This window comes from Achroia grisella, unplaced genomic scaffold (genome assembly GCF_030625045.1).
Source record: "Achroia grisella isolate CSIRO2021 unplaced genomic scaffold, CSIRO_AGI_Agris_v1 utg840, whole genome shotgun sequence".
Classification (NCBI taxonomy): Eukaryota; Metazoa; Arthropoda; class Insecta; order Lepidoptera; family Pyralidae; genus Achroia; species Achroia grisella.
The window spans coordinates 1,491,464-1,518,445 of record NW_026713038.1 but is presented as its reverse complement, the minus strand read 5'-3'; the positions used below and the strand labels follow the sequence as shown (position 1 = coordinate 1,518,445).

Sequence of the window (26,982 nt, the reverse complement as noted above, 5' to 3'; positions counted from 1 at the left end):
AATCTATTAAAATTTTCCTATACTAACTGTTTATGAATTCCTAAGAAATATTTAGATCAATTTATAGTTTAGATACTTAGTTGAGTACAAGGAGAAATACAGAGTATACGGCTAAATATAATAAAATGAGAACCTGATTTGAAGTAACGGTCAATGACAACCTTATACGGCGCAAAGTAAGTATCATTTCTATTTAACATATTGTGACATGCGAGGGAGGCTGTACAAGATAGTTGCACTGGGTAAAGTGTAAATTATATTCGAAACAGCTTTATGATCTCATTGCAGGCTGTGGGCGGTGACCCACAAGAACGCAGGAGTGCGAGTTGCGAGCTGTGTTACCGCGTGCTGCTAGCAGTGTGACCGCATGCCTTTGCCTCGACGAGTGACGTGACACATGCGCCATATTTATTGTTATCGCGCCAATTTTGAATTTGGAATTTATATGTTATTAGTGTGTTAATTTATAGTTATAATTAAAATTATGTTGTGATAATTGTTGTGGTTTAATTAAGTGGTTTATAGTTTTATGTTTTGAGTATTTTGTAATCTAATGTGTTGTCAGCGTGAGCGGATTCGCAAATTGTTTGTAGAACGTAAGTTTTGAATTATAAAACCACATTTCTTTACACAGTTTAAATTTAAACTTATAATCATTATTAACATTTAGGTTTTCATCTAAATTCATATTACAAGTAATAAGTATCATAATTAAAATTATTTGTAAACTCTAATTTTATTGCTTATCTAACTAAGCTAATTATACTAAATTGATTTAAGTTTGGTTGTTATGGGTAGTATTGTACCCAAACTTGTTGATTGGTTTCTCAACATAGATAGACACAGGACATCGCAGTTTTATAACCAGCAAAATCCTAATAATTTTGTTTTTCCGTTTGGCTATGTCAATGCAATCAATATAAAATATATACATATATATTTGACGACCTCAATAGTCTTGCGGTTTAGCGTACTGTTTTATGTGCGACGGTCGCGGGTTTGATTTCTCACATAGTACAAACATTTGTATGTCTATAGTAGCTATGTAGGTATTTACACAAATGTATACATGTAAGTAATTACATCATTTGTCTAGTACCCATACAACAAGTTCTGCTTAGCTTGGGACTAGATGGCGCTGTGTGGATTGTCCAGAGTTATATTTATATTTTACTGTTCTGTCACATCTTAGTAAATTTATTATATAAATTTAAATTAGATGGAAATATGCAATAAGAAAGTACACTACTTTCTTTTAATGGGGTTTGATGAATTGATGATGGAACGATAATACCTAGTCAGTCCGTTCTAATGGATTAAAACTGATGGGATTTTCATGAATTTTGATAGACACGGATCAGGATCAGGAGATCATATCCTAGAAAGACCTAGGTTACTTTTTACCTCAAAGCATTCGGACAGTGCCGCGGTATGGAAGTTAGCTATTCTATTTAGTTTATCTCCTAAAAGAAGATGGGCTGATATGCTTGTTTGCCATTATCGTAGTATAAAAAAACGAATAGGACACAAACAATAAAAAAATATATACTTAGTTCTAAATTCAAATGGAAATGGAATACTAAATAAATGCTTAAAATATAGCTTGAAGCTAAAATACAAGTACATGATTATCTAAACAGCATCTAACGCCTCGGTCGCCCAATATGGACTAAAAGCCTACGCTGGAACGAGATCAAAAGAAATTTCGCCATAAGTTCTTTAATATTGTAACTAAGTATAACTATATAAATTAGTATAGACCATATATATAGTATGAATCATAATAGGGTTGAACAAAATATTGTAATATAATTGTCACAAAATAATAAGCTACATGTTTTCGTAAATTGTACTACTGACGGTTTTTAATGTTCTATAGGAAGATATATAGGAAAATTATGCTTAGGTGTTCTAAGTATTATAATTGTTTAGAAATATTTCTTTTGTTATTTTAAAAATACGACTCGTTAATATGACCAAATAAAAAAAATTGTCAGTACGCCTGAATGGAAATTATATCCCAAACATTTTCTATATAATATGTTCCTAAACCAAGTTTTCTTGCTGCACCAAATTACATTGTGTGATTAATTAAATAGGCAACGAGGTAGTGCTGATTAAATTGAATAATTGTAATTGAATAATCGGACAACCCTATTACCCTGCCTACGAAGGACCAATCTCGGCATACACAAATAACTAAGATGTTTCACTAAAATGAGCACTACCTTAAACTAAATCACCATAAACATTGTATTCAAATTACTTAAAAGTTGTACCAGCAGTCATATCTCCATCATAAATCGATAATAACGCCAAATTCGATTAAACGAATCGATTGTGACGTCGAATACAGCGCTTGCCAAAACCAGGAACCAATAAATATCATACATTTTAGTGTAAGCCCGAATGCGGCCGGTCGACCTCGTCGTTATTTCCTTAAAATAAACCAATAAGCCCATACATATTGGGCATACTTCGCAGATAGCATTGTCTCTGCCTGTTATGGTTTATGGCCGGCCGCCATGTTGCTGCCGTCTTCGGAGATCGGTTACTCATTAGTATTTTTGGCGCGAAATCAAAAGTGCACTTACTGACCTGCACAATAATTGCATTCACCTCATTAGCAAAATAGAGTGATGGAAGCCGCAGCATGATATTTTTAGGTAATTTCTGTTAAGTCTGTGTATTTATAAGTTATTACAATGCTTATAAATACACAGCACTATTGCGTTTCTTATAAATACACAACATTTGCAGCGTGCGACTATGCAACTACAATATAAATTGTTTGTATACATTTTATTATATTTAGTATTAGTAGGTTCTATTTAACTAAAAGAATTCTTATTTTCACTCGTATTCAACTATACAAAATGCATTTGGCATTTATATACAAATAGGAAAGGATTTTAGAAATAGTTGAAGCGGTTCCATTTGTTAGAAACTCCAACACAAATAATTATTTAAACCTTTTTAATAATTTTCAAATATGGAACGCTGTGTTCTTAAGATTACGACTGTCTTTTGTTTTTGTTCTCTTCTTCAATATTTGTTACATCGATAATTATAATAAAAATATATAATTTCAATTTAATATACAATTTGGTGTTTTTTAGTCGTTTTTAACGATTACATCCACGCACCTCGTTAGATTACACCTCACAGAACACATCTTAGCCTACACTAGACAATATATAGATAGGCTATATAGATTAGTACAAATAACCAACCTATTTTATGCAAAGAACTTTTGTACTTTATGTAATTGGTGTACTATAAACATTGCCTATACATTTCAATATATATTAAAAAAATATAGAAAACATACTTATTACAGCAACAAAAACTAAGTTATTCTGGTGACAGAGCGCAGTACCATTCTAATTGTTTTCCTGTTCCTTAAAACATATACGCATTTTTCACTTCTTATATGATAATCGTAGTAGTATATGATGATACTTCTCTATAGTTTTTTTTACATATTTTAAATTATAGTATCTCGGTATGTATAAAGTTCTGGTAATCTAACTGTAACTCCTACCTTTTTATGAAGTTCCTTTATTATTTATTTAATATTATTTCAGTCCGTTTATTTATGTTTTAAAAAAAGTACATTTAACCTGGAGAACATAGCTGAAAATCACTCAACAGTGATTCTCCACACTGAGCTATGTACCTACTATTTGTATTTTGTTTTTATATGTATTGCTGTAGCACAGAGACAGGTTTACCGTTTTTCTATTGCAGTGGTTTTTAAATAATCTACCTATATACTACTTGTATTTAAGCCTATATGTGTGTACTAATATACAAATAAACATTCTTATCTATCTATGTACATGAATAGCACTACAAACATCATGTAAACACCTCTGATACCGTTCATGCGTTGCCATTCCGAAGAACAAAAATGTCATGCCTCTTATTCTGTAACTTCAGTGCTTCACTCACTCTTCAAATTGCAGAATATTTATTCTTCCAGAATGACAACATTATTAATACCATATATATATATATAACTGTGACATTGATATGTGTTCATAATAAGCCAGACAATTTATAGAGTAATCCAAAACATTTCATAGAGCGCCATTTAGTCTAGCTAAGTAGAGCTTGTGTTATGGGTACTAGACAACTGATACAACACGATTTTTTTCTGTAAATGCATGCACAATATACATATAAAACAACGTTACGTATTAACGTACGTTTATATACATATGTATATCTAATTCCTGTATTAATCTATTTAATACCTGTAAAATTGCACCGCCATACTGTCTCTGATCAACGCGACGGTTGACTGGTAGAGAATGCCATCAGGCATTAAGTCCACCATGTATAAATTTTGTGTGCAAAATAATAAATAAATAAATAAAATCATACTCACGAATACAATTGTTTGTGTCGTGCGAGGAAATGAACCCGCGACCACCGGAAGTGGAGCGTCGTGCTAAGTCGAAGTGCGTCGCTAGTATATCTTATTGTGACCAGGCTTGGCAGACATGTTGGACAGTGCGATGTCATGTTTTATTAATTATATACCTGCCAGATTAGTACATAACGCAGTACCTGCTGTACAACGTAGGCGACTCATTACTCAAAGAGGCACGCAATGGCCAAAAGAAGATCCCACGCCGGCAAAACAACTAACCATTTTTGTTGTCATAATGATATGATAAGTCGAGCTAAAATTTATATTATCTTGTGTTTTGGATTGTTTTGAACCGACTTTAAAATACTTGGCTGTTTCACGTACAAAAGTGTAGTTGTCACACAGTTTGAGTTATAAACCTATTATTTTCTACTGTAGTTGAATGTTGCATCTACAAAAAAACAACAAAACAGAACGACGGAACGGACGTGACAAATAAAATTACAAAAACAGTTTAAGAAGTCTATTTTTGTTCATATTCTTATCTGTGCACTATGAACATCTTCAATTAGAAAACAAAAATCCAATACTTGAAAATTTTTATATAATATACAAACAAAATAATGACATATAATTATATTATTTATTCGATTTAACAACTGTACGGTAACGGATTTTTGTTAAACTACCCTTGTAAAAATATTCGATTCAATTACGCCGTTCTGAGTAATATATATAATGTGTATGCACTTTAATATTTTTATCATTGTCAAATTATGTTTATGCAATTCATTATTTCAAGCAAACATCTTGTTATAAATTTTATTAGAAATAGTTTATTGCAAAACGTAAAGCTTGACGTGCTCTGACAAGAAATAATCCTAGTTTAAGGAGTTATACGTAGTTGCAAGGATTAAAAAAGAGGTCTTTTTATGGACATAGTTTTTTTTTTGTTTGCACCAATTATTACCCACTCAGTACCACATATTCCACTGTTTTAGGTTGACTGGAAGAGATCTCTTCTAGGGATAAGTCCACCTTTGCTCACATTGTCTCTAAATTATAATATATTTATATTATCTGTGCAATAAAGAATATTGATAGTTTAATCTAACAATTACAAGTAATTAAAATACAACCTTCTATTAAAGTTTCCATAAAATACGTCTTTTTCCAGCTTCGCAACTACGAATAATCTCTTAAGCATTTTTTTAAAATACTACCACTGAATGCATATACTGATGAGATAAATTAAATACCTACATCATTTCAGAACTTGCAATATGCACAATGCTGAGGTCAATGTTCTACTGGTGAACGGCACTCCTCTTTTTTAAAGGCAATAAAAACAGTCTATTAAATTGATTTCTATCATTGCGCTGTCATGTAATGTTACGAATCTGTCACCAATTTCAAGCGTGGGGTGTCAGTTCGAAGACCAAACGGTAATGTGGGCGACGTTAGTACCAAATCAATCAATACTGCAGACTCTATTTGGGCATGTAACTCTATGTATTGTTATACGACGATGATCATTTAATTTAAGTACAGTGATTAGGAAATTTCATTAATCATTTGAGAGATTAAGTATTTTGAAAGATAAACTTATTTATTGTTTCACTAAGTACGCCCAGTAGGTTTGTTCTGCAAAGTTACCTAATCTCAAATATTTAGTTCATAAATTTGACATAATAAGAGGTTGGTTTATCTAAAAGTCTCTGCAAACAATCAGGAAATATAGAACCCCTTCTACCCTTTTCTATTAAAAGATTTTGTGATATCACATTTAAATTTTAGATTCGTAAATTTAATTTAAAAAAATACTGTCTGTAATCCTTGAAACTGCTTGAACGATTTTGACGGGACTTTCATCTATAGATAGTTAATATTATTTGATTTATTTTAATAAAAAAAAGTATTATTCCACGCGAACGAAGTCGCGGCTAATAAATGTCTAGTGATCTATAAAACGTCAGGTATATACTTACTATTGACTATAACTAAGTGCTTATATTTAAGTAATAAATACAGTTATTTTTTAAAACACCATATTGCATATGAATTAATTTCGCGGTTTTTATGGATGATAATGGAATAATAAAACCGTCCTCTTGTGATAGATGAAGTGAAGATTTTTCCAAAAAATATAGAACTATGAACCATTTTGCAATCGACTGCCAAAACGAGCAGTCTATTGCAAAACGTACTAAAAATAGCGGACTAAATAAAGAAGAGTCTATTTATTGATACTGTACCTATACGGATTCTGTAAGAAAATCATAAAACTTTAGCTAAGAATCTCTTCTGTACCTGATATAAGAGTGTTTTCATATAATAGGATAGTGGTAACATTACTAAAACAGCACCACATATCACCGTATTACCACTCATGCCTTGCCATTCTGGAGGACAAAGATGTCATGTCCCAGCATCTAGTTATCTTACTTCACTAAAACAAATCTTAGGGTGAATTAGGAAGCCAGACAGAGGTAGACGGGTACTTCGTTAACTGACAAAGACGACTTCATACAAAGTCTACCTTCGTTATCAGTTATCGGTTACTGTCTTTTTTTTATTTGAGATTAAACATAAGAATTAGATATTTATTTCATTTCAGTGATCTAATTTAACACAACTTATTAGTACTTACTTAGAATGAATTTATTGACATAGCTGACCATAACCTAGGAATATTGTTCTTACAAACCTAGCTCCTTTTTGTCAGATCCTTTCTACTAATTAAACAGAAATAGTTTGTTCAAATAAACTTAATATAAGCACTATTAACTACATATTTTTTATTCTACCATATATATGGAACGCAGATCCATCACAACAAGAATGCGCAAGGAACTTGCGTGTTGCTCAAAATAATAACAATCGAATAAAATATATATTTATAGATACATGGCCAGTATAAACTTTCAACTAATAATGTCATCTGTCGTGTTTATGATTGCGCGTGAGCAGCGAAGTGAAAACGTAACGCGGGGGTGTGGATTAGTATTAGATAGTAGGCAGGCGTATGTACTTAGGCCAGTGGTTCTTAACCTTACAACGATGAGGGGCCATTAGTCTAAATTTTTGTCACTTCATGGATCACTGTTTGAGATTTACATACAGTACCTAAATATTAGTGAGAGAAACTTGTACTAAAGTATTCCACTGTATCAAATCGCAGCAAGAACTGAAGAATTTATAAGTTCAAATATAAATAATAAATGTATCTAATATATTTGGATTTGTACATTCTATTTCTTTATTATATTAGATATTATAATTAATACAATAATTATATGAGTGAAGAAAGGGTTGCTCAGAACGCATAATTTTTTTCAAACAGTATTTTAATTTTTTTACCAAAATAACAAAATAAAATAGTGATTTAACGATTGCTCTTTTTATATATAAGTGTATCTATATGTATTTAATTTTTTTGCTATAGGCGCGTATTTTTATTCCATTTAAAGAATAGTCTGTCGACCACAATCGTTGCATCTATGGACCACAAGTTGATAACCACTGATTTAGACCCACGTTTTGAATTCATGCAGTGAAAGGTGTATAGACATAACGCTTCTTACGGCAGATTAATGTATTGTGACAAGAACTGGAATGCTTTTCGGTTTAATTTTCTGAGTAATTTTATAATTGAATCCTTTCTTATGCTTTTATATTAAAAATAATAAAAGTAGTTACATTCTTTCTTCAAAATTAAATCTATATTTGATGTTACTCATATTTCTTTTCGTATTCGTCGTCTCTTATAGTGCAGATATATAGTGGGTTAATCAGTTTTCTAAATGTATCGTGATAAAAGTAGCTCCTTTCCTAAATAAATTACAGGTACATATATGCTAAATCTCCATGATTCATTGGGTCGAAAAAGTAACTTCAATTTGGTTTAGTACATATAATTATTTGTTTTGTAATTATGTAGAGTCAAGCTGTTTGTTTTCTGCGGTTACGATCGCGCCCGGCAGTAAGTAGCGGTTTATATGAGAAATTTCAGAAAATACTATAAATCTAATCCATCTATATATAGATGAGATTACTACAGTTTTGTAATGTTCTCGTTATTCTTTAAAATCCGAATAGTTTTGTTAATTATAGTAAATTATAAATAAATATTGTTATTAAAGCTAAAGCAAATAAGTGACGGTTACCATTAACCAAAAGGATGGTAGTCATATATGTACATAAATAATTTATTGTTTTTTTAAAGTCATGAAAGAAATATCTTTACTGATTACCAGAGATGATAATGCTTGTTATAAAGATATTATATAGGTATATTATCTAATTTATATTATACTAGGGACCAGTCCCGCCTTCGCATGGATGCATTTCGAATCTTTGAGTTTCTCGGCTTGTGCTATAATATATTATAACACTCATGTACTATACACATAAACCTTCCCCTTGAATCACTCCATCTACTGCTGAAAAGCGCATTAAAATCTGTCGGGTAATTTAAAAGATATAAGCGAACAGATGCTGCGGCGATTTTTTTATTCTATGTAAAGATTGTCTATTCTATGTTTATATATCGTTAATATATGACATATCGTTATACTATTAAATAATAAAGCATAAATAGATTAGTTACAGTTACATAATAAAAATATCAATTTAAAATCTATCATAACAATATATTGTAATCATTTATGTATATAATGTGCCACCTACCACGTTAATAATTAGGTTAGCACGGTCTCTACGTGGGTGAAAACTGGTTGCGTCGAACCAAACGACCCGTACTTACATTAATTTTAATATGCCAATGCAAATATTCCCATTTATGTAAATCTTACCTACCTAGAGGCTAATTGTGGCTTATAGGTAGAGTCCATTTGAAGGAAATCTAGATACGGCATGCGGTTTGTACGGCAAGTATGTTATTCACACAATAATTTTATGTTATTTTTAATAAAAAAACTTATTTTTTATTAATTTGATGTAATTTATGAGTATTTTAAAATAAGCATTCTGCACTCTTCTTATTCCGCTGTCCGTCAATTTTCGCAAAAAGTCTTATAAAGGTTTTACTTCACGTATTAATATAAATATGGTTTCATAAAACATTTATATCAGCATATATATATATATATATATATATATATATATATATATATATATATGCAATGCAATTTATATTAAATTTAGAATATTTAGTTACCGATATGTCCCTAAAGTGCGAAGCCACTTTATCATTCTCGACATTATTTATAAATAGTGTTGTATTACATATTAGTAAACTGGATAAAATGATTGACAACTTAATTTTGTATTATTTACATATTGGTACATTTATTTATAATATTTTAAATTATAAGTATTACATATTTACGGCAACAGTGAAATATTAGTTGACCCGACTTTTGCAGTAGTTCAGTAGTTGAAATATCTATAGAGGTCATTAAATATATCCTATCTCTTAAAATGGACTAAATTACAAAATTTACATAAAAAATAGTTTCGAAGTTTATCCCGGATAAACATTGTGTCGTATTTTTTTATGTATATAAGGATAATATGTGTCAATACGAATGCATGACAAAAATATGCTAAATAACGGGAAATAAGTGTAGGATATTTATAATGTGTATTTCAACTGGGAAAACTGTAAGACCAAGATCTGGTGTTTCCTCGTTTAACGTACAAGCTTAGATATTCAATAGCAATGCCAACCAAACGAGAGTCATCTTACCAGATTTTTGGTCCTATACAATGTACAATTTATGAGGTTTGAGAGCCAAATTGAACCTAAGTAGTAGAATTTAGACTTTTACGTATACAGATATTTCGTTTTAAATAGGTATATTAAACTGGAACCCTGAGATTCACCGAGGTAATGCTGCCTGCTTCTTTACAAACGGACCAAAGTTTTACATTAAGTAGATATGGTATTTGTCTTGTCTTATAGGCTAAGTTAAAAAGGAAATGCTACAATAACAATGACAGTTGCCCACTAATTCATAAACGAAAATCTCTTTTGGAAAGTTCACCATTTTGAGGAGAAGAGAGAATTCTTCCATTCTTGTCCCTGACGGGTCTCTGCAAGCGTAGAGCTATAGGTCTAAAACACCGAGAAATAACCTAAACACTGCAGTAAAAAAATATAACAATCGTAATAAGTATATATACGTAAATTACTTGGCACGACACCTTAGTTAACTGGAATGGTTACACATGAGTGGTGATCTTCATGTTTAAGAAGTCTCCTACATATATAGCCTATCTACGTAATCTATTTCATGAAATTTTGTAATAGTTACGTTATTAGGAGTTGCTTAAGTAATCATTAAACGGCTTTGAGTGCGTCGGTGAGTAACTAATGTGTTTATTTGACGTTTACTGAGTATTTAATATGTTTAAGTAGGTACATGCGGTTTTTTAAATCACCTGTAATACAGCAGATATGGAACCGAGGTATATCTTTGAAATTGGGTAAAAACGTTTGACACAACTAGTTTAATAAAATACAAGTATTGTTCATATCTATTTATATTATTACAAAGAGGTAAAGTTTGTAAGTTATGTTCAGGCCTATATCTGGTAATGTCTGATTTTGAAAATTCTATAAACGTTGCATAATAATTATAGTGTTAGACATATAGCTTTACTATTTAATTGATTGAAGAAGGCTATAAGGCTATATAACGCTATGGTCAGTAGGAACGGACCTACAATGAAAAAGTTGCAAAAACTATGAAAATGAGACAAACAAAATTACGCGGGCCAACTAGTGTTTACATAGTATAAAACAAATTCGCAGCCGCTGTCTGTTCGCTTATATCTTTTAAATTACGCAACAGATTATTATACACTTCTCGACAGTAGATAGAGTGATATAAGAAGTTTTATATATAATAATTTTATGTATAATACATGAGTATAGAACAAGCCGAAAAATTCGAATATTTGTAATGCATCCGTGCGAAATCGCATCAGGTCACTAGTACAGTTTAAAAATAAGTGGCTATCTATATTGAAATGACCAAAATATATTTGAACAACTTAAAAGCTGTGACATTTGTTTTGCTTTATATACTTATTACGACATTGGATTGGTTGACTATTAGGTTGGGTATGTGTGTAGGTATTTTTGCAATGAATGCCACGTAATTGTAAATATTATAAACACTTGATATATTTTATAAAAGAGATTTTGGTCTCTTTTATAATCAATCATCTAATTCAACCCAGTTTGTTATTTTTATAAATTAGCGTTATATATTTTATTATTATATTCGTAAACAAACTTGATAATCAAAGATTAGTTATCACATAACAATTATTTAATCACTTATGAGGAGAAATTAAAGTATTTTTAAATAATATTCACTAAAAATATATTTGTTAATGAACCGAGTTTATGGCCTATTCTTGTCAGCTGAGTCAGCATTTCTACATAATATGGCGACAGAATAAAAAACTCTTTATCGAAAATAAAAAAAAACATAAAATTCCTAAAATTTGTTAAAATACTACGGTATATTGTCTCAAAATAACTTATATTTATTGATTATAGGATAGTTCGATTATGGGAAGAAAAAGGATATATAGGATTGAATTATGGGTCTTTATTTCTTTTAATTAAGCTCATAAATGAATGCGAGAAATGAATTGCAATCAGACCATTTCGAAATATTGTCATTAATAAACTTAATACCATATAAGGAAACCGATCGCCCAGGTAATGCATCCCTGCCCGCCAGCGACTACAGTTGAACGGAAGAGGCCGAAATTAGATGCGTGCGCGCATCGCCCAAGCGGGGCCGCCGAAACTAAATACCCAAATGCGTTTGTGATCGCCCCGCGGTTGCCAAATACGGTACGAATCTCGGGTTTCGCGTAGCTGCTGGCACAACACCAGCCTCTGCAAAAACGTCCTCTATTCATGTTCTCGTCTAATGCTCGAAAACACGTAAAAACAATTTTTATTTCTGTAGCGAGCGCCCTCTAAATTTAGGTATGGAAACGGAAAGTAATACGAGTGATTTTGGTTCGGGCCGACTTGTCTGTATTTAGATTAGAGGCAGAAGCGGTGAGCGAACGGAGCGGAGTTGATAATACGTCCGCATGATTGCGCGTGAGTTGCAGTGATTCTGTGTTTGTGATTGCATTTTGTGTTTACGCCGCCAGTGATTATACAAGGATTTGGATGTCACAAATGCTGCCCGAAGGAGGTGATTATTATTCGAATTTTAATTCTATAACCATGTTAGTCTATTGATAAGTATTGCAGAGATGTTCAATAAAGTTTAAAGATGAGGTTACTAATTGCAATTCTTGTTTATGCAGAGAAAATAGTAGACTATTTGCTTTTATGAATACAGTACAATAGTCCAGATTTTCTAATCAGTACATTAATAGAATTTAACTACATGTTTGAATTAAACCAATGTATTATTAACATTTATTCTGTAAGATAAACGATAATTTTCACATATGTATGTATTGATAAATGAAATAATGTTTAATTAGCCAATTTATTCTCGAAACTAACGAATCGATATTTTCTTGTCAATCGTGTTGACTCATTGTAGAAGTTTTAGAATTAATATAATTATTTTTTAAAACGACTAATATCGAATTAACATAGAGAGTTCTATAAATTCAACATAATGTCACAACTATGTTATAACGAACATGTTACTCGGTTATTATCTATATATAGTAGTATACATACTTTCAAAATAATATTACATGTACAAAGATGTTGTATGACCTTTACGATCTAAACAATAAATTCTCATTATCGTCCAGAGCCAAATCAATTACAGTTTGTACTTTTCGCTATCGTATCGCTTTCTGATGAAACCTGGTCATTAGGCCACACCTCGTTATCAAGTGAAACCATACACACAGCACTCATATGTGCATGTATGTCATGTGTACAAATATCATAAATTTATTTGTCTTTCGTATTACTCTATAATAGCTTGGTATAGCGGCCTATTGCCTACATATGGGCGGTGTCAAATTGTCACTACCGTATATTGATATATGTCAATTTACCCATTGTATTTTACAGTTGTTCAAAGTTCTATGTCAACTAATTTATTTTGATTTTATTATAATTAGTTATTAAACTAAAAAAAGAAATTCAGTTGAGTGAGTTTAATGACAGTCCTTCTCAATTGAATCTATATACACAACTGGACGGTAGGGAAAAATGTGAACATAAATACTTGACGTTCATAAGCGGCTAAAAAGTTCCCATAATAAATATGATTTTTGATTTGATTCACAACTAAAAGAGATATGTATATTCGTTATAAAATTAGTATAGGATTAAACAGAAGGAAGAGTAAATGCAGGAGTAAAACAAATCGATCGCAAACAGGATTATCAACATCCGTTCAACATCAGCGGATATCCAGTATGTACGTGCATGTAGCACTTGATTTTGACTATTTCCATTGCACCTATTTGAGTACACTAAGATTGCTTTCACCATATCTATATATTCTAAACGAATATGAGCTAAGTTTCTTGTCAGTTCTTCTCATATCGAAATCATTCCGAACTAACGGTAGATTTGATATATCATAAGAGTCTGTAATAGACCTACATGAATAAATATATTTTGAATTTGAATTTATACATATACGAGTATGTTGTAACAAAATTTATATAGTTTGTTACGTTAGTAACTTACTTCCATTTTTATCTGTTAACTGTCTTATACTTTATCTTAATATGTACATCCAGTGCCGTCGGAAAAACTGTCCACTACTTTTAATAACCGACAAAAGTTGGGCTGTCAGTTACACACATTTGGTACCTTTGGCAGTAAGAAAACTAACTAACTAATTTTGAGGTTCTTAATAATGTTTATGTCTACTAAAATGAAAATTATTGTGTATTTTGCGCAACCCGAATGCAGTGAATGAAATATTATAATATTTTTTTTCTTTACGTTCGGTATAAACAAACATAGTATAATTTTGTTGAAGATCGTGTCAGCATCCCCCTTCGTTGTTAAAGATGGTTACATTCGTGAGTATCTCCCCCTCCCTGGTGCTGTCACATATCCGGTATTATTTATTTGTACTTCAAAATACATGTTATACATTATAATACATAGATATATTAAATTTTTCTATGTTCCTACAGCTTGTCATACAAAATGTTTTTCAAAACATTTTGGACCCTTCCCACTTAACGTGTGACCTGATTTATATTTGAACAACGTGACAAAACATTTATAATCAGTTCAAATAGGTTTGTAGGTGATTTTGTTTTTATGGAACTGGTTCATAAAAGTAAAAAACATCTACTGCTAAATTATGTGTGTACATATATTAAAAAGCAGTTCTCGGTAAGTAAAATAAAGAACTATTTTATAATGATTTATAACATTAAATCAAACATATTGCAAATGCAAAACTATTCAAACGTAAGATTATGTAAAATAGTCTTCCTACAATAGATATGCATTCACGATTCAGTTGTTTTGTTATAAAATCTCAATAAATTACGCATAAACACAGTTAGCTCTATCATTTGTGATTATTTATGCCGTTTTCGACTTTATTCAGTTGTTATAGAGTTTATGTCAATCAATTGTGATTTCTGTATATCCTACGCGCAATGATTCATTCTGTTTCACTCATATTTCTGTAAAACCTTATATGGATTCAATTAACATTCCCTTTGTCGTTCATTTATTTAAAGTACCAACTTTAAAAATACATATTTTGATTACGTATTCCTTACATGTTCTGTTATCTTATTAGAACAACAAGGTTTAATATTGAAACGATTGATATATATATACTGACTCTTTTTATAACTGATAAAGTTTACTATCGAGTTAGCTACAAATTAATTTTATTTAAATATTGACCATATTGGTAACTAAACATGTGTACGTAGTACGAAATTGTTATTTATTTTTATTGTCATATAGTTCTTGTTTATGTAAATTAAAATATCTTTATAAAGGCAATATATAGCCATGTCAATTCGTATATAGTATTCGTAGTAATAGTATCAGACTAAAAAAAGTCTGAAACACGTCTCTACTCTCGAAATAGTGGCCAAAGGAATTTGTTTGTTTAAGTATGTCTTTACAATTTTTTTATACCACAGTAGTATCAAACAGACATATCTACGACCTATCTAATCCTAAGCGTTTACCGCAAATATATCCTTCTTGAGAAACCCCTAGAGAAAATCTAGGCCGGTAGTTCATTCCACAATCTGAGTGTGCGCGGAAGAAAATTTCATAGAAACCGCACTGTTCAATTTGGTTCGAATATGTTTTACCTATAAGTAGTTACAATAATACAGTTTATACATAAATTTACGGTGAACCTAATAGTAAGAATAGATTCTTATTACACACCGAAAAATAATTACAAAAAGAGCAATAAGTATTCATTTTTTTACTTATATTCAAATATTACTTATTTCACATCACTTTTTGAGGGCAAGGAAGGGGATTGCCAACGCGTGATATTGTGTGACAAGAAGTGAGAGGGACTCCTAAATTTCTTGACGACACGTTTCTAAATCTAATATCTAAATATTAAAACACGTCTAAAAACTTATGACTACGGAAAACTGAAAATATATTTACAATTCGTCTACTGGTTTATTAGTGTACTGCAAAATATGTGACGTAACACTAGGAACCCTTCTCTGGAGTCTCAGAAGTGTGACTGCCTATCAAAATTTGATGCAGGGGTCAAAATATCATGAAATTTATTTGATTAACTTATGGACAGCACCATACAGACAACCTACACCTCAATCTCTTACATACCAATACAGTTAGCAACATGTATTACTACTACAACTGTAGTACTATCTATATGTTATGCGCATTTAAACTAATTATCGTAATTATAAAATTTTAGTTCAATCGATATCTTTCTAAATACAATAAATAAGGTCTGATAAAGAGTTTAGAGGTTATCTTTCACTTCCGTATTCATCTTAGTAACCATTTGTAGCTGGTAAATATTACGTAACACATGTAACATAGGTTTTGTTGCTAAAACGTTTGTTAAAATTACTGTAACATGTGATCTATGTAAGGCTTTTAATGAGTTCCTAATAAACTCTATATACTTAGATATTTGCATGATTAAAATTTTATATTAGATTTGTGTAACAAATACTTGTATTTCTTGAAAAAAGTAGGTTTATTAGGGAATAGCTGTTACCGCGGTTCAGTTTTCTTCACGCTAAATTATATTAAGATCCGTTCAGCCGTTTAGTCGTTGAAAGGTAGTAAATATACAGACATATTTGTGTGATTATTATATATTTTTAATTAGTTTATTATGTTAATTGCTTTCTACCAATTCTATTTCTCTTTTATTCTCTTTCTTACTACTGTAGACTACTGAATCGAATTGTATTAATATTATTATATGATTAATAGAAGAAAGCTAGAAAATACAGCATTTTTCCTAAGAAAACAAATTATTTCAAGAATCTCTGTCACTATAGACTTCACTTTATGCTTTAAATGACATCCTGTACATCTCCAAATACTATTACAAACAACTTGTTAGGAATTTAGCTATTTTTATCCTTCTTGTAGAATTCACATGAATGTGGAGAATGAGGACATGTTTATCAACGTTAGTTTATTTGTAGAGACCATAATACAGAGAGCCATTGATGGTCAAGTCACAGTCAAACCTTTACCATTCTATTTAAAAATATACAAGTGAACACTAAAGAGATAATTTAATTATGAAATTATAATATAGTAACAATAGTCAAAGACACTCGTGTAAAAGGTATTACTCTGTGTGACTAAGGCGACAGAGAAAACATTGCATGCAAGAATCATACAAATATCTATAAACATTTGAAGGTAGGTATATAGGGTGAACTTTTCTCATCGTATTTCTAAAATCCTTTAAGAGTTTTCTCACCTATTTAAACCGATAGGTATATCAAACAAGTTGACGTGATAATAAGTGGTAGGGCAATGCAATGCTATCCAGGAGTACTAAGCTCTCATGTCTATCCTGTAATTTACACTCTAGAACTGAAACACACCTTAAAAAGCAAGCTGCTTGGTGGATGAAATAGGTGACAAGGTAAAAGGTTTTTTTTATAATGATGATAATTAAATGGTGCACCCGCTGCGCTAACGGTTTACGCTGGCGGGGCACCAGTGGAGAATGATAAGATGAGCATGAAGTTAGGTCAGTTAGCCCATCGTGGCAAATACAACTGGAATTTATCACGGTGTTATCCAGTAACGGCGTGGAGGTCAACCTGACACGGTACGTCGCCTGTAATGGGATAATCGGCCCACATTACTATCTCCATCCCCCATATATGTTTAATATATATACATTTATTTAAAAAAATATATCAATGCATTCATATAAATGGTCTAGTACTCATGTACCACACATTGCTAGCAATACGGTTATCAGTCCACATCACTAACAATCCCCTTCCCCCCGGTAAAAAATTGGTAGGGGCCAAAGTTCCTACAAAAATCTACGAAGATTTTTCGTAGACCTATTCCAAAGTGGGACAATTTTTTTAATGTTTATCATTATGAATTAGTTGGCGTGTGTCCAGTTTGGCTACACACATAACTCGTGTGTCCTTTGAATTGAACTAAAAATGTTCAGTTTTACAGAAATGGCGCCAAAGTATTATTAGCACACTGGTCGGATATACCATGTAAATATATTATATTAGGAGCACATTAAACTGTTAATGTACTTATTTGTATATCCAATATAGAGCTTGTTGGTGAAATATGTACAAATTTAGCTAGCTTTAGATTACACGCGGGCAGCGACGTGAATTTTTTGCAACAGTAAAAATATAACGTAGAGAAAATAAAAAGAACTTAATGAAATCATTATCTTGGACAAAGAACGCTCATAACGAATATTTAGCAAACATATTTAACTCCGGAAGCCCCTCATACGTAACCGGCCATGTGGGTTACAAGTCATGACCTATTTTTGCATTTAGGTACAATTTTTTTATGTACCTAATTGAATTATATAATTATATTGGGGACGATAGTTTTTGATTTTTATTCGGTGGTAGCATATTTGCTATTCGCGTTTCATAGAAAAGTACTGAAATACTGCGAAGTCGTATTGGGACAATTGTTTTGACACATTTAAAAGTCTTCTTTACAAAATAAAAATAAATTGTTTAGGCAAGAGAATATTCAATGCATTATAATGATTTTGTAAATAGGTAAAGATGTACAAAAATTGTTACGGATTTATAACCATTTCATTTTTTTAAGTAATTAGAATTGCTAATAATATGATGGCCCACCTGATGTTATGTGGTCACTAACGGTGGCCTATATACATGAACAGTACACGGACATCACATTATCAGGTGTAACCACTCATGCGTCGCCATCCCATAAGACTAAGATCTCTTATCTTAGTCCTCTGAAATACCTCTTATCTTGTAATTTCACTGTCTCATTTACCACCGAAACCGTAACATAACGCAACTTACAACCCAAACCAAACAAAGGTGAGAGTGAGGTACCTGTGCAAACGCCTATTTCAGTCTAATAAATTTGATAAATTTCATACCAATAAGAGTAACTTCCCATAAAATTAGTATGTATCACATCTGTTTTGCCCAATTCATTTAGTTTATTCTATGTAGGTGGTTACTTGCACTGTTGATAATGACGTATACCATTATTGGACGATTGCCAACGAGTCTGTTTCTACGTAACATCGTGAGAATCGTGACGTTACGCTGTATAACTTTCGTGATATATATAAACAACATCTGTATTTGTGTACAGATACTTTATAACCAAAAAATAGTGATTCTTAATGAGAACAGGTCGATAAACAACATATTTTTGTCGGTTCGAATTGAGAACGTCTCTTTTTATGATCATCTGTTCGTAGATTTGAATTGAATGGGGGAAGGAATAATTTTTTACTCCATTAATATGTTTTTATATCCATTAATCCCTCTCTTTTTATGTCACTTGAAAACTCCTTTTCTTTTGCAAGAAAAAAATCAGCACTATTTAGACTGTAAAAAATATCGTAGATTGATAATTATCATCCTGTAATTATTTGTATGTTGTACATGTTTAAAAAAACTCAAGTTAAAAGATGTAAAAAGAAATACAATTGATATAATTTTTCACATTGACATTTTTACGACATATTTGATATAGAACAGAATTTGGTCATTTATTCATCCTAAAAGTAACTTTTTAATTTTAATTTAATTTATCAGTAAACTAGTGACCTTCCCGACTTCTCATCGGTACATAACATTTTGTTTTAATTTCTCAGCCTTTTTCTTGAATGAATATCTATTGCTGAAAACTGGATTAAAATGCGCTGCATAATTTAAAAGGTCCAAGGGTATACAGGCCACAGAACTCTAGTGTTCTGTGGCACAGCCAGCGGCGGCGACTTATAGAAATAAAAACCATACATAAATAAATATAATAATTTATAACTTAATGATCTCTTAAATAGTCATACTGAATTATAATGATATGAACGTACATGGTAGAAATTATATGTCACGAGACAATTTGCATGGTTTTGTTTCGGATATGGGTTCTGATTGTGGGTGGTGTTATGCTAATTTATTTAGTCCTCTTGATGTACAAGGCGGTTTATTGTAAAAAAATTAACTGACTCACTGTAAATACGAGAATATTATGATATATGCATAATTATGTGGTTGGTTTTCTAAGAAAGGAATTGAGTCAAACGCTATGGAATGTAGTGGGAATGAAAATATTATGACGGCCTTGATATTATAAAAGTATAACTTCTGCCTCATGTATTGATAGTTGCGGGTTCGAATTCCGTACAATACAAGCATTTGCATTCATGACTATGATAGTAAAGATCAGTTCGAGTATACTATATACGTATATTAATTATTCACAATATATAATAATGTATTTAAGTATTTCTATCAGTAGTTTAGTTGCGAAGTAGCCTTTCATCAAAACAGTGGAACACACTTCCAGGTTTCGGGTATCTGCAGAAATACAACCTTAGATTGTTCAGGTCTATGGTGAATAGATATCTTCTGGGTAAGCGCACTACATCCTAGTTCTTGCCATCATTTCCCATCAGATGAGGTAAGACCAAGCTCAAACCCTTCATAATAAAAAAAATCCGAGTGGACCACCTGTCTAAAACGATCATACTCTCCTACTTTGTAAGTCGAGTAGGCAGGCCAGTGTGTGAACTGTGGGATATGGTGGTGAAACTACAGGATATGATCTTGGTACTATTCATCTATTTAGGTGAAAATAATCACTTCCATCAATCATACAAAATAAACAATAATCATAATCCTGGACTGCACAGCCTCATCTATATATGTAGAACTTCTGTTATGGGTCCCATATATTTTTTTGTAAATACATTCATACAAGTTTTTTGCTCGTTCTTTTTGTGATGAAACAGCATTCCTAATGTGCGGTACATTAAAAAAATAAAGATGACTATTCAAAAGTGTTTCAATGTAAATTTATTTGAATAAATAATTTTCTATTCTATTCTGTACATAGAGAACATCGAGATCGATACGAAGAATCATACTCATGAATACAAATTTGTACCGCGCGAGGAATTGAACCCGCGACCATCGAAAGTAAACTAGTGTGTTAAACCAGTAGACCATCGAGCCAGTCAAATATCAAGGTAATTAAAAAAATTATAAAATAGTAGACTGGCGCGCGTTGATAGTAGTCTCTGTACTTGACGTTGTACTCATTACTACAATAATTACAAAAATATACTAAAATAGTAGGTTAGGAATGTTATCACAGCAGGCACATGCGTATTGCGAAATTGGTATCGTCTTTATTTTAGCATGCGTGCGCGCACCTCCATTGGTGGCGACCGCGGATATTTCGGGCCTCACTCGACTGCGCTCGGGTTTCATACCTTTTTACAATCACTGTTCTCAAACATTTTTAGGACATCTGAATCATGTTACGATTCTGCGAAGAGATCATTCGCAGACTATATTTGACTTTATAGTTGATTTAATAAGGTTCCGGGTTGGATTCTCATTAGGGCCAATAACAAGAGTTTTTTCATTTACCTTCGCAGTAGGTATTTGATGCTCTTTTTACGACATGGTGTATAGCTAATTTACTAGTTTTGATTTATGTAATTTGAATGATAAACAAGTTGTAGTAGGTATGCGATATTTTAATTATATTGATTAATAACTACTTACGGACATATCAAGCAGCGCCATCTAGTCCCAAAGAAGAACATTTACCTACTATATGGTTCCAGTACTAGATGACTGGCAAAATATTGGTTTTCGAATACAAAAATGTATCGAAATAAGTAATGTAGACGTTTTTGCATTAAAAAATATATAGAAATAGACAAATATGTATAATTTTTTGGCCGCATTAGTGTGCTTATGGCATACCAAACCATCAATTGCATATTATAAAACTCTTATGGTATGTCAAATCTACCATCAGTTCGGAGTGCTTGCGAGATGAAAACTGACAACTAAATCTTATTCTTTTCAAATGAGGTTGTACATGTTTCAATAATACAGAATAATTTTTAAATTCATATTAGGGAGAATAGAGGGACCACCAGCATAGTCTAATCAGGAAATAAGCAAGGAAATAGTCTAATCAGTGTTCGTAACCCGAACAGACCAGTCCTCACAAGCAGCACCCGTTCACGAGTATAACTGATAAACGTATACTTTATTATGTCTCTACTACCCCTGTTAGGAAACTAGGGCCAGAGGCCGTCGATTTTAAGCGCGTAGATATGATATCTATCTCGGTAGATATCGTATCTATGCGCTTTATTTCTATTGTCGTACGTACGTAGTTACGGAACCATAGAAATAAAGCGCATAGATACGAATATGTTGTTACATCATAACCAGGTAAACACGCATCGCTATTATTTATAGTTGCAGGTCTCTTTGGGTGCGTATACTATGGAGATATACGAGCGTATGTATTTACGTCTGTTCATTTGCATATATTATGGGTAATGGACATCTCGTCATAGCTCATGACTCATCTCGAGTGTAAATATTCGTTGGCCAATGTTTTTATTCGAATCATTTTATTACTTTATATGAGATCTTAGCGTCTTCCAGTTGCGATGGATGATTGGTGAGACGACGGGTGATTTTTTTTATCTTGTTATGGATATTGCCCAAAATATTTTCATATAGGGGTCAAGTGTCAGACTATGACAAGGGAGGAGTCATAAATTTGTCACACGTCATATTTGAAATTAATTTTATTAATAAATAATTTAAATGCAAATAAAATTAAAATATTCACCTCGTCAAAAAAAGGTATCCACTTAATCCACTAAAAAGCTTGGGAAACCCAAGCTTTTTAGTGCCATATGTCATCTTAGCATTTCTAAAATTCTTATACCCCTCTATTTAAGATACATAATTTTTAACATTAAAAATAGAATTGTTCTTAAGAAATTTAAATGATAAGTTTTAGGAAGAAATCACTAGTAAATCCATATTTTAAATATTTTGCTCTATTAATTTATTATTTTTATATTAGGTTCCAATTTGATTAGCTTGAGTCTCCACGCTGTGTTATATCCAGCCGGTTTCTTTTTTTACCAATAAATCATTTACAGCTAAATCCTCATTCTACTTAATACGAAGCAAAATTATACATTATAATTATTTAAGAATTAGCTTTATTCTTTACATTTGGCACTGAAATCTAGCAATGCATTTATATGACCCGGAGGGAAAATGTTAAAATCGTATCGAGTCTATTTTCGAATTGCCCCTTAAGATTACCTCCCTGTGGGGCGTGGGCCCTAATTTGGGAAACACTCGGTTATTCACTATTTAATGGTTTGATGTTGGTTTGTTTCTTGTTTCAGAAGTGATGCGCCGCGTGGCGTGCGGCGACGTATGTCCCGCGCCGCCTGCACCGCCCGCGCCCCACACACACAACAGGTGAGTAAAATTCATTATTCATTTTTCTTTATTGTTCATATCAGTTTTTGCAAAAAGCTTTAAATAGCCCACAAAGGATTTCCACTCTAACACCCCTTTTTATCGTTTGGAAAAATCTGCAGAAGACTTGCTATATTGTGGGATTGTGGAATGGGGGTGTGGGATACGCACTAAAAACTACCTATGTTGGCACTCCCTGTATATGGTGTAGGGAAAGCCCCATTTCATTGTTAGGGCGCCCTACTCAATAGTGGAAGTGTGTGGGACGACTCTGGGGCCATTTAGTTGAGGCGCTACCTCCACTCCGTACACCATAACTAAAATCCGAAAATGCATATTTAAAAGGAATTTATTGTTGATATGTTTTTTAAATGTGGTGAACGTTTTTTTTAATATCTAATTTAAAAAAACTTTCTCCACCTAACAGGCATTTTCGAACATTAGGTAATTTTACATTTAAAATTTCAGTAATAATTACTTAAGATTAAGAGACGGTTCAACATTTTGGGAAATCATTATTATGTTTTAAAACCAATGCTGGATGGATTCTATATTTTCTTTTGCTAATGAAGACAAATGAAATACAAATTACAAAATTACAAATTATTGGAAGTATAGGAATATTATAAAAAATATAATATGATATATAAATATTCATTATTTTGTATCAAGAACGAATTCGTAATAAACTGCTATTCACAAACATATAGCTTCGAATAAAACTATACGTAATATTAGTATTTCAATATATATTGAAATGTTTCTATAGACACTAGAAATACTAGCCTCTGTTATCTGTTTCATTTGTATGACATGACGTATGACGTAATGCTCAGGTAGGACTTTGAACAACTGTATTAAACATAGAGTTATAAAATATTAATGTTCCTTTAGTTTACTTCAGTATTTAAATATGTACATAAATTGTTCTCAGGTCAGAAAACAAGGAATTACTACGGCAACAGCTTCTTTCTGCAAGTAAAGACCGTCTTGCGGACAAAGCAGAACCAACGAAGCCAAAACACGCAAGAAATAGACAAAAGAATAGATGGAAATTGAAATTCCATCATCAGGCCCTACCACAAGAGTATCTTGATCATTACGAGCAGAGTTTACAGAAGGCGAATACTAAACAAGTACAACAGAAGCCGAAACCATCAGAAAAGCCTAAAACAGAACCAAATATTGACATAAATAACATCACCAATGAAACCTTCAAGATATGGGCACAAAGGTTAGCAGGTATACAAAATGAAACAGGAACATTGACGGTTCCACAAGTATCTTCTGTATTAAATATGGCTAAGCCACCTTGCAAGTCTGATGAAAAGAAAAAGAAAAATCCGGCTATAGCGCCAAGTAAAATAGTCACTTACGAAGATTTGCCCTACATGGGAGAGATGACGTTAAACAACTCAAAGCCAAGAAGAGGCAGAAAACCAAAAAAAGCGGACATATGTCATTTAATATATGAAAATTATGGAACTGTTGTACCTGGACAACCCCCGCCTACACAAGATAGACTGAACCAATTGAGTATGTGTCCACCTTTCCGTGGTGATAATACCATGAGTACTCCCAAAACTGATTTGCAGAATAAAATCATTTCAAGTTTACTAGAGCGAAAATTATCTGCTGAGAATAAGAGAAAACTGGAAATACTTTCCCCACAGAGGTTTAACAGTCCGGATGAACCAATGCCCGAAGCACCGGTGACGATTCCAGGGCCTCTGCACAGTGACAATGAACCTCTAAACCTTTGTATTAGAGATCTACATGAATTAAAGATACAGATTCAAAAGAAATTTGGTAATATTTATACCTCGACGCCAGAAATAAAAACAGAAGTTGACACAGAAATGACTGAACAGGATAGTCCTAAAACTGAGCAACCAAATGCAATATCTGTCATTCAGAGGAACACAAATCTCTTGTCGTCCACAGCAAGTAGTTCACCGGATTTATCTCGACAGACGAGAAATATCTCACCTACTTTATCAGAGCCGGCACAGTCAACATCGTGTCCTGACGGAGACGGTAAGTTTCCTGGATACGTCTATTGGCCTAATGCTGGGATTTATATGCATCCCTTAGCTCTCCAGACACAGCTGCTGTACTACCAAAGGCTAGCAGCTGGACAATTACCATTTGAAGAACAGGACAGGGCTTTATCGACCCCTAATAGTGTTAGTGAAAGTGCATCTACTGAACTTAATTCATCGTTAGATGAAAGTAAAAATAAATTAGTGCTTAAACAAATATCTGAACTATTAGACCCCAAAGTGATAAAACAAGTCGAAGAAGCTAAACGGAGTCCGGATCAGACCAAAATGAAAAGGACATCTCCAAATCCTTTACCTGGTCCGGTAAAGAGGAAAAGGTCAGCGATATTTATACCTCCAATTCCTGCTAAAACTAACTCGACTACGCCTACAACAGAAGTGAGTATATGTAAATTTAAATTTACTGGGGGATCCAAGCCTTCTCTACAAGAAAAGAAAATGCTCTCAGTGGATTCTGGTGGCAATTTTAGGTACTACAGTGGAACTGGAAATAAGGGTAACAAGGGATATGACTATCTGCATCGGGATTCTAATCAGGGTAGGGTTTCAGAGCCTGAAGCTTCCGTGTCTTCGGTGCCTAAAAATGAAAGCCAGAGTACATCATTGAGCAAAGAGGATTTAAGTAAGAAAAAGAGGAAGTCTAGGAAAAGTTTACAGAGAGAAAAGCTGGAGCAAACATTTAAAGAAAAAGGTTTTTTAATCCAGACACAACAGTTGCAGTCAGCAGAAGGCGCGACTTATTGCAAATTTAGACAGTTAAGAAAATTTACAAGGTATCTCTTTAGAAGTTGGAAGGACTATCTCCCAGGAGAATTAGAGGAAAGACCCAAGACAGAGGCATCACCCGAGGAACAACGGCCATCATCAAACGACGGAGCTAGTGGGGAATGGGGATGATTATTTAACATAACATGTATAATAAACCAAAGACGTGACCCAATTATTACCTGGCTACTAAACTTGCTGGTGGCTGGACTATGCATTTATTTTTGTTTTGTCTTTAAAATGTTATACAATAAACATGTAAAAATTGTACATAGTCGTCACTCCGTCCACTATGTTTTGTGATTTCGCTTGGAATGAACAAGATGTTTTGTGTTATTATAATTTATTGTTTTCCATTAAAGTGGATATTAGGGTAAAGCTTTTATAAAAATTGTTTTTGATTTCATTTTATTACATCTAATAAATAGATAAAAAATATTTAGATTTATGTTTAATATATTAAACAATTACCTATAAATGGATGTTGGATTGACTTTAATACCTAGACTAATTTATAGTGTAATGATTTAATATTGTTCGTTTTTCTGAAGTCACAAAATTTAGGAATATTTTTAATAAAATATAGTATTGCAATAATACTAACAAAACTAGTCACTTGACACCTCTAACATAACACTATGTCTTTAGTAAATATATTATGTACATATTGTACAAAGCCTGACAAAGTATTAAATTGTAAAAATTGTTATAAGAAAACATAGTCCCAACAATGTTGTCTATTACAAAAGTATTGTCAGGCAAATCTACGCTTTAAGCACTTAACGCATGTTCCCTCAAATAGTGTCGCACTATAAAAAA

At 32.2% G+C, this 26,982-nt stretch overlaps 1 protein-coding gene across 3 annotated transcripts; it reads left to right on the top strand.

Annotated features, from left to right (window-relative positions):
• The first annotated feature begins 426 nt into the window (after positions 1 to 426).
• Positions 427 to 26,982, top strand: LOC131852117 (uncharacterized). Of its 3 annotated transcripts, none has more exons than XM_059202752.1 (3): positions 427 to 596; positions 23,263 to 23,335; positions 24,270 to 26,982. In XM_059202752.1, the coding sequence occupies exons 1-3, from the start codon at positions 554 to 556 to the stop codon at positions 26,293 to 26,295; spliced, it is 2,142 nt and encodes a 713-aa protein (XP_059058735.1). In that variant the 5' UTR covers positions 427 to 553; the 3' UTR covers positions 26,296 to 26,982. The 3 variants fall into 3 exon arrangements, with proteins under 3 accessions (XP_059058735.1, XP_059058737.1, XP_059058736.1); XM_059202754.1 differs by lacking the exon at positions 427 to 596 and adding an exon at positions 12,185 to 12,570; XM_059202753.1 differs by lacking the exon at positions 427 to 596 and adding an exon at positions 12,186 to 12,570 and having other exon boundaries at positions 23,260 to 23,335.

Bases quoted from the DNA above. Each gene is read 5' to 3' on its own strand.
- LOC131852117 (XM_059202752.1), top strand. From the start codon at position 554: ATGTGTTGTCAGCGTGAGCGGATTCGCAAATTGTTTGTAGAAC. The intron at 597-23,262 runs GTAAGTTTTGAA...TTGTTTCAGAAG, and splicing joins TCGCAAATTGTTTGTAGAAC to TGATGCGCCGCGTGGCGTGC. The intron at 23,336-24,269 runs GTGAGTAAAATT...AATTGTTCTCAG, and splicing joins GCGCCCCACACACACAACAG to GTCAGAAAACAAGGAATTAC.